Raw genomic sequence first — 8,809 nt, forward strand, 5'->3', positions numbered from 1 at the left:
CTTCAATCGTGTCACTTCTCTCGGTCTTCAGAGCAGTCAACATGGTTTTGATGTAGGTTTTAGATTATGTATATATAAATCTGATTGAAGTACCAACAGCAAACCATAAATAAAATGTGGACTTAATTGAAGAACGGGCTAGTGGAGGCCTCTTGTGTTGAATTTATTAAAATGCAATCTAACAAAGTTGTCGATGGAGGAGACTCGCTGTGATGAAGACAGGGAAATAAAAGCTGGGGTGTCCTCAAGGTGGGAAAGTAGCCAGGTTTGCTGCTGCCTTTGAACCTGTTGTAGCACCTGAGGACCAGCTCGATTGTGCTGTAGTGGCTGGAGAGGAGCTGGATGCATGGAAATGCTCCTGGGCATCACCCACCTTCGTGCCTGCTAAGGGCCAAAGGCTTCTGTGAGTGGCACCGGCCTCTCCTCCATACGAAGGGTTATTCCAGGGCCAGGTGAGGGGCTATTCCAGGGACAGGTGTCCTCCCACATTCCAGGCCGGCAGAAGCTGCTGCAGCTGCTGCAAAGCTGCTCTCACCCTGTTTCCACGAGGTGCCCATTGCCCATTTCCTTTACTCTGCCAGGGCAGGGGCCATCGCCTAAAGGAACGTGAGGTGGGTATGAAAGAGCTGCTGGAAACCTCTGGTTCTCTGTGTTTGCCCTTGAAGATTTGTAAATGAAAATGCAAATTTCCAGGAATTTGTAGTACTAACATTAAATAAACCTGTTTAAATAACACATCATCATGAAAGCAGGGGTAACACGAGAGGTTCCACCTCAACATGAGGAAGAACTTCTTTACCTTGAGGGTGGCAGAGCACTGGAACAGCTGCCCAGGGAGGTCGTGGAGTCTCCCTCTCTGGAGACGTTCCAAAGCCACGTGGGCACATTCAGGTGTCACCTGCTCCAGGTGACCCTGCCTTGGTGGGGAGGTGTTGGACTGGAGGGTCTCCAGAGATCCCTTCCAACCCTGACAATTCTGTGGTTCTGTAACACCTGAGTTTGTGGGTCTGGTCAGTCAGTGTCACCCATCTGAGGGGATGTGCCTGTGAATTCCTGGACATCCATGTGCTAGCAAAAATGAGAATTCAGGATACACTCTGGGAGTATCCCAACAGGTCACTGCTGATTGGGGAGGTTGCTGTAACTGGGAGAAGAAAGGTTTTGATGAAGACAGCAAAAATGCAAAGTGACTCCTAAAAATATTTGTTCTCACATTTCTCTCTAAGAAACTGTTAATGCCACAGGACAAAAAAGCGTGTTTTTAAATTTACCTTCTATGGAGGCTATAATGATTTATTGATCACCAGACTCCTTGAAACCTGATAGAATTTGGGCTCCTGTGGTTTTTACATTAGCTGAAAATACAGCCCAAAGCATTTCCCTTGGATTTGACAGATACTTACCTGGTGACTTCAGCATAACAGCATCGTTATCTTGTTGCTGAAGCTGGTTTGCCTCTCCTTTTTTTCCCAGAAACTCTCTGGATGGGTTTGCTCTGACTTTTTTTCCTACCTCACCCTGTTTCCTTGCACCTCCTTTTGCATTTCCTCCCTCCCTGCACCAGGTGTGTGGCAGGTTGTGGATCCTCCAGAATTGCTCCCCCAACCTGATTTATCAAGGGCGGGCAGGGCGGGCAGGACAGGGAGATGATTCTGTGGAAAGCCCTGGAGCACAGGGATCCTCCCCCATCTCTGGGTGAATTCCTGCTCCTGTCTCGGCACAAGGTAGCAATGTTTGGTCTGTGCCGGAGCCGTTTGGCTGCGGAGGTGCTGGAAGGGGACAATGATGTTAATGAGGGGGTTTTGTTCCTGTGAAAGATCTTGTGGTAAGTGTTGATGCTTAGGTAGCACTTTATGTTTCTCAATACACCCTTGAAGTGTAAATAAAATGCTCTTTGTTCTTTCAATAGGTGGGAATTTGAACCCCTTTTAAAGGAAGACCTTTTAGTGCTTCACTGGTATGTATCTTTTTATTATTATTATTTTTTTACTTCTAGCAAACAAAGCCTTATACTGGAAATAACCTCTGACATTTCTGCAGGAACACTTAACATCTGTCTTTAAAACAGAGTTGGCTCCATTTCAAGATTTCTGATGTCCTTGTAACCATGCTAATCCTTACATGAAGTTTTTTATTGTTATTTTAATAATAAGCACGGCTGTATTTAAGTTTGACCACTCATACAGTAGCTCATGTCCCCTGTGCAACGTTAGGGCTGGGAATGGAGACACTCAGCCACGAAGTATCCTGGATATAAACTATATAAACAAATCAGCTGGATTCTGTCACGCTGATGAGAACAGCCCGTTTGAGCAGGAGGTTCCTGGATATGATGGATAATTAAAGTATAATTGCACCACAATTATTCCCATGACAGGGGGTGGAACAAGGTCATCTCTCAGGTCCCTTCCAACTCAAACCATCCTATGACCCCATGTTTCTACACAGTGAGTTATGGGCGTAGCAGAAGCACAAGACTATGGAAGGAGACGTGTGTTTTTTGTGGAACATTGTTTATTTTGCTAATTTACATTCAAAAGCGGTTTTGTGTTAAAGCTTCTTCAGTAGAGCTCGGATGCCCGCCCACCCCACCAGCCACGGCTGTAAAGGCTCCCTGCTCTTTGCAGTGTCCCTGGCCTGCTGGATTTCTGGTTTCTACAGAAATTCTGGATTCAGAAGGATCCACTGCCCTGCCCAGCTGAACCTCCTGACCCTCCACTCAGCCCTCACAGAGGCCAAGGACTGACTTTCACTTCAGTCCCATTTTCATTGTCCATTCAGTGCTTCCACAGATCCTCCCAGGCTGAATTAAGCTTATTACGAACTCAACAGTATATCTTTATGAGTATTTTCTTCTTATTCTTGTTGTATTGTTAGTTCTCTTTAATTTCCCCTGTCAGGTAACCTGCTGGAGCTTAAATGAGATCCTGACTGTGGGAAATACACTTCAGTTTACCTAAATTTTTCATTTTAGAGATTGGCTTCTTTAAAGCCTCTGATTTTTTAGTCATTCACTAATTTTCTCTTCCCTCCTAATTTTCTTAAGTTTTTAGCACTGAGGTGCTAGGGGAGAGAATTTTGCCCTGAGAGAGTGTTTACCTTGTGGTAATTTTCCAGTGTCACTGTGGCTTTTTTAAATCCATGTTCATGTCTGTAACAGGAGACTGTACTGTAACAATAGTTACTCTCAACAGGAGTTTGGTGATTGGACTAAACTCTCCAAAATCCTCGTACCACTGTGAATTTAAAGAGACTGAACACTGCAATCTGTATATTTACATTAAATGTTTGTAGCTGCCCTCAGCATCATAAAGTGGTAGTTTATTTGTGCAATTATTCCCTGCCCGTGGATGTCATGCACCGATCCTGTGGCTGTTGGCTGTGAGCACCTGTGGGACAGTCAGAGCCTGGGATCCACAGCAGAGGTGACAATTCCTGTCAGTAGCCATCACCCCCTTCCCTACAAAATATATGGAGTCTACAGCTCCAAGTGTGGTTGGAAACCATGCTTTCTGTAAGTCCTTTAGGTGCATTTTAATGCAAATTGTTGTGGAACATTAAATACTTCACCTGTTCTTCTGATGGTGTTTGGGAGCTTCTGATCTCATGGCAAAAACGTGAGATGTGAAATTTACAAGCTCTCCTGGTACTGGGAGAGTATAAACAGAAACAAAACCTATCTGTGCTTTTTTTGTTTCCCCCCAGATGGGATCTGATGCCTTTTTCCCAGGTGTGTGGTCTGGGGCATTTTTAAATCACCTTTCCTTCTCTCTAGACATGTGGCCAGCTCCAGTGCTGTTTTTCTGGGTGGATATAGGAAATTATTTTCCTTGCTTTGCATTCCATGGGATTCCCATCAATACCTATGGAAGTCTGGCTGCAGTGCCCTCAGCACTGAGCCCTCTGGCACAGCCAGAGCTGCTGCAGATCAGCAGGAGCCCTGGCTTTAGTTGTGCTCAGATGTGAATGACCTTCAGCTGCTTTGAGATTGGTTCTTTCTTTCCCTCCAAAGGCCAGTTCAGAAAAGCTGTGAATAAAGCCATTTAGCAAGAAACCCCATGGCTCTTCTCTCACTCCCCTCCAAAAAGTTGGCTTTTCACAGGACAGCCGTTCTTAGGAGAACACAGCTTCCCAGTGGGACTTCAGTGCTCAGAACACCCCATCATGAACAGCTGAACAGCCTGCACAGGGCAGAATTTTGAAGCTGTTTGCCCTCCCCAAACACTGATGAGTGAAGGGGCAGGTTGTGTGATACCTTAAACTTCCGAGTTTGAGCTCAGAGGGAGCATCTCTGATTTGTTTGGAAACTTGATGGTTCAGAAAGGAAGCCCAAACCTTACAGTGATAGTAGGTGAAACACTTCCTCTGTAAGGAGTTCCTACAACTCCCAAGCTTTTCCTCCAAAGAAACAGAGCAAATAAAAATGGAAAATGATTATGTAACTAAGGGGATAACTTGACTGACTGTAATGCCTTGTCAGGCCCAAGCAATCCCATAACCAGGCCAGTGTTGACATCACACCAGGGCACAAGAGCATCCACACCAAATGTTACTCCAGCCTGCAGGACCAGCTTACAAAGTGCTGGCTGAGAGAATCCCCTTCCTCTTCAAGGCAAGGGGGAAAAAAACCCTTATCTCCACTCACAACTTGAGTATCATCCCTATCTTAACCCCACTGCAGCAGCAAACAAACACCACAAACTTCACACAAGCTCTGTTGGGACGAAATTTATTGTGTAACCTCCACAGAGGTTGTTTAGTTCTCCTTCTCCTGCACAGTCTTTGTTCCCCTCAGCCTGCCCGTGCGGCGGGCAGCGATGAGGCCGACCTTGCGCCCGGCAGGAGCGTCTCTGCGGATGGTCGAGGGCTTCCCGATGTGCTGGTGGTTGCCCCCTCCGAAGGGATGTTCTACAGGCTGTGGAGAGGGAAGGCAAGACAGCAATGAAAACACAGGAACGTGTAAAGGATGCCAAACAGCAATGAACTGGCTCGAGGGGACGGGAAGTTTAACAGCTTTTCACGGGGTGCAGTGATCATCTCGTCACACAAACCCCTTCCGAACTGCAAGGAGGGGCAGTGACTGCCAACACACTCACGTTCATGGCCACACCACGGACTCGTGGCCAGCAGTTCCTCTTGGCCTTGTACTTGTGGTAGGCCCTGCCAGCCTTCAGGATGGGCTTGTCAATACGGCCTCCGCCGGCCACGATTCCTGGAGGGAACGGCAGGAATGGTTAACACCCAAACAGAACACATGGGAGTACAAAATAAAGTGTCTAAGACTAATCCCTCGTGACACTGAAGTTCTAAGACTGAGCTTCTGAAGACCAATCTCAAGCAAACCCAGCTGGGTTCAAAGCAGTAAGTTCCAGCCATCACCAGTGAGATCAAACTCGAGCTGCAGCCACACACTGAGGGCTCTGCAAGGGGACACACACCTTAGTTACTGCTTTTCACCCCTTCACACAGGTTTAGGAGTTTTTAAGGCACTGCCAGGTTTACTGCTCAAATTTCTTGTGCAACATTAACAGTTTTGCTGTCAGTTACAACCACCAGGTTTGTACAACAAACCTGGTAAAGCCTCTGCTTTTTGGAAATGGTCTTGTCATTCCTTGTCAGACCTTGCAGAACGCTCCACCCACCCGACACCACCTCCAGCACTGCCCTGCAGGCTCGCTCTGTACCAAAAGCATCAATGCCACTTTCTACAGGAATCCTTCCCCAAGGACTGCAGATTTTACAGACTGAGCAATTCCACCACAGCCTGAGGACAGTGAGCATCTACTTTTCTGTCCTGATCACCTCCAAAATTAGGTCACTCCTAACCAAAAGCAGTGCAGGCACAACATTCAAGCCAAGCCCCTGAGCACAGACTGGTGTGTAACCCTGGGTCCAGCCTGCAAATGACCCTTTTTAGAGATGGCTGTTACAAACTGGCACCCTGTTTGAGAGGTTCCTTAGCAGTGACAAGCAGCTCAGTGACAAGTTCACAGCTGGTGTTCCTTACCAACAACAGCTCTGTTTGCAGAAGAAATCACTTTCTTGGAACCAGAGGGCAGCTTGACTCTGGTTTTCTTCGTTTCGGGGTTGTGGGAGATGACTGTGGCGTAGTTCCCAGAGGCTCGTGCCAGCTTCCCGCGGTCACCGGGCTTCTCCTCCAGGCAGCACACGATGGTGCCCTCGGGCATGGTGCCCACGGGCAGGACATTCCCGATGTTCAGCTGAGCTGCAGAGAGCAACCAGAGCAGCCACAGCTTCATCTGGGTTCTTGGAGTTACATCCTACTTAACACAGGCCTCGTGCACAAGAGGGTGGCACCGCACGGACCCTCCGGCAGCGGCCGGGGCACATTTTGGGGTTTGACCTGGAACACCCGCTCCATGTCCGGTGTGGAGAAAGGTGTTGGGATGCCCAGCGTGCTGCCCCTGCCCAGGCAGCCCCCCCAGACCCACCTTTCTTGCCACAGTACACGAACTGGCCGGTGTGGATGCCCTCGGCGGCGATGAACAGCTCCGTGCGCTTCTTGAACCGGTACGGGTCGCGGAACGCGATCTTGGCCAGGGGAGCGCCCCGGCCCGGGTCGTGGATGATGTCCTGTGGGAAGGCAGAGCCGCCTCAGAGCAGGACACAGCCCTTGCTGCGGGTTCTGCACAATTCAAACAACTAGGAGAACTGCAGATGAGCACTCCAACGTGACTGTCACTTTTCAGGGGGGTCTGGATTCCTCCCGGCACAAATGAGCCGAAGAGTCACATCTGTAAGGATGCAACCCCCAGTATCTGCATCACATCAGGGGAAAATTCCTCACTGGGAGGGTGATCCTGCATTGGAATAGGTTGCCCAGAGAGGCTGCTGGCTGCCCCATCCCTGGCAGTGCCCAAGGCAAGGCTGGATGGGGCTCTGAGCACCCTGGGATGGTGGGAGGTGTCCCTGCCCATGGCAGGGGGTTGGAATGGGATGGTCCTTAAGGTCCCTTCCAGCCCAACCCAAACTGTTGTGTGATCACAAAATAATGACCCTGGCTGAGTGTGCTACTTGTAACTAACCCTGCCTGAACAGCTTTATTCCTTATTTTTATTCTGAGAAATTCACTTTGCCCAGTCACCTCTGGGCAGGGACAGAGCTGGGCACAGGCAGGGATCCCTCCACGTGTTTTTTTTTTGAGAGTGAAAGTGTTTCTAACCTTTATAATATCAGGTACAACAAAGTTATAGAAGTCCCTAATTAAGCACAGGCTTAATGTCCTAATGTTTTTTTTTACTCTTGGAAAAAACATGTGAATTCTGCTGCTGGAGTACACTGAGATCAAATCACACAGCCATGTATTTACAGACAAGTGACTGTGACAACTCTCCTCACTCGTGTTTCCCGAGGTGCAGGGAGTTCTTAGGCAACGCAAACCCACGGTATTCCCTACAGAAAACCTGATATTCCCACAAGAAAATCCGACATTCCTACACTAGCAAAGCCCCAACGAAAAAAATCCTCCTGCTGGCTACGTGCTGCCACCTTCACCCAGGTGGGACAGTTCAACTTTTAGAGGAACCTGAATAATTTAACAAAAACGCAGATGCCTGAATAAGGCACGGCCAGGTCAAGGAGCATCCTCAGGGCGCTGGGCAGAGCGGGAAAGGGTCTGGACACCCCTCGGGAGGAGCAGAGGGATGGGATGGGCTGGGATCCCGCACAAGAGGAGCGGAGGAATGGGCACCCCGGGACAGGCACCCTGAGAACAGGAACACCCCGGGAACGGGAACACCCCGGGGGCAGGGCCCCGGCCGCACCTTGACGATGCCCTTGATGTATCCGTGGCGCTCGGCGAAGTCCACTGCGCGGAGCTTGGCCGGGCCCTTCCTGTGCTTGACGTGGGCGCGGAACACGGAGCCCGCGCCCTTCCTCTGCCCGCGGATCACGCGGCCCATGGCGCCCTGCGGGGACACACCGCGACGGCCCCGTCAGCGACAGCCGGGCCCTGCTGCCCTCCCCGTGCCCGCCGCGCAGCCCCCGCGCCCGCCGGGATCGGGATGGCGGCCGATGGGAGTGGATGGGGATTGGGATCGGGATGGCGGCCGGGCCGCTCCTACCTCGGTGCGGCCTCCCCCGGAAAGAAGGAAGCGGTGACGTCACGGCCGCGCGGCGCCGCTTTCCGGCGCTGGCGGAGCGCGAGTGAGGGGCGGGGAGCGCGGGAGCCCCGCCCCCGCTCTGACGTCAGTGTCCAGTGACGTCACGGGGAGGGAGGGGCCGCCTGTGGGAGCCGCGTTCCGGGGTCGCGGATCGGAGCTCACAGATCCGCTTCCCGGGGTTTTCTTCACGCACTCGCGGGATTAATCGGGGTGGAAAAGATCTCTGAGAGCGTCGGGTCCAACCGGTGACGCAACAGCACCGTGTCGGCCAGACCGCGGCACTGAGCGGCACGTCCGGTCTTTCCCTGAGCACCTCCAGGGACGCACCCTGGGCAGCCCGTCCCAGTGTCTAATCACCCTTTATTTGGATAAACTCTGCCTAATGTCCAAACTAAACCTCCCCTGGAGGTCTCCCCTGAGCCTCCTGCTCTCCAGGCTGAGCCCCCCCAGCTCCCTCAGCCGCTCCTCACAGGGCTTGTGCTCCAGTCCCTTCACCAGCTCTGTTGTCCTTCTCTGGGCCCGCTCCAGCCCCTCAATGTCCTTCCTGAACTGAGGGGCCCAGAACTGGACACAGCACTCGAGGTGTGTCCTCACCAGGGCCCAGCACGGGGTGGGGGGAGAAGCACTGAGTTAAAAAACCCTGGGGGCTGACGGCCTGCTGAGCTGCCTTGCCAAAACCTCTCTTA

The 8,809-nt window shown here is 51.0% G+C and overlaps 1 protein-coding gene across 1 annotated transcript; it reads right to left on the bottom strand.

Moving 5' to 3' along the window:
* Positions 1 to 4,713: 4,713 nt before the first annotated feature.
* RPL8 (ribosomal protein L8) lies at positions 4,714 to 8,214 on the bottom strand. Its single transcript, XM_050331466.1, has 6 exons — positions 8,085 to 8,214; positions 7,785 to 7,928; positions 6,453 to 6,594; positions 6,008 to 6,226; positions 5,097 to 5,212; positions 4,714 to 4,915 (listed from the first exon to the last, which is right to left on the bottom strand). Exons 2-6 carry the CDS (start codon positions 7,920 to 7,922, stop codon positions 4,757 to 4,759), a joined length of 774 nt encoding a protein of 257 aa, XP_050187423.1. The 5' UTR covers positions 7,923 to 7,928; positions 8,085 to 8,214; the 3' UTR covers positions 4,714 to 4,756.
* Positions 8,215 to 8,809: the final 595 nt, after the last annotated feature.

The sequence above is a fragment of the Myiozetetes cayanensis genome, unplaced genomic scaffold, assembly GCF_022539395.1.
Source record: "Myiozetetes cayanensis isolate MyiCay16 unplaced genomic scaffold, myiCay2020 scf5-8, whole genome shotgun sequence".
NCBI classification, from domain to species: domain Eukaryota; kingdom Metazoa; phylum Chordata; class Aves; order Passeriformes; family Tyrannidae; genus Myiozetetes; species Myiozetetes cayanensis.

Bases quoted from the DNA above. Each gene is read 5' to 3' on its own strand.
- RPL8 (XM_050331466.1), bottom strand. From the start codon at position 7,922: ATGGGCCGCGTGATCCGCGGGCAGAGGAAGGGCGCGGGCTCCGTGTTC. The intron at 6,227-6,452 runs GTGGGTCTGGGG...TGCTCTCTGCAG, and splicing joins CGTGTACTGTGGCAAGAAAG to CTCAGCTGAACATCGGGAAT. The intron at 4,916-5,096 runs GTGAGTGTGTTG...CCCTCTCCACAG, and splicing joins TCCGTGGTGTGGCCATGAAC to CCTGTAGAACATCCCTTCGG.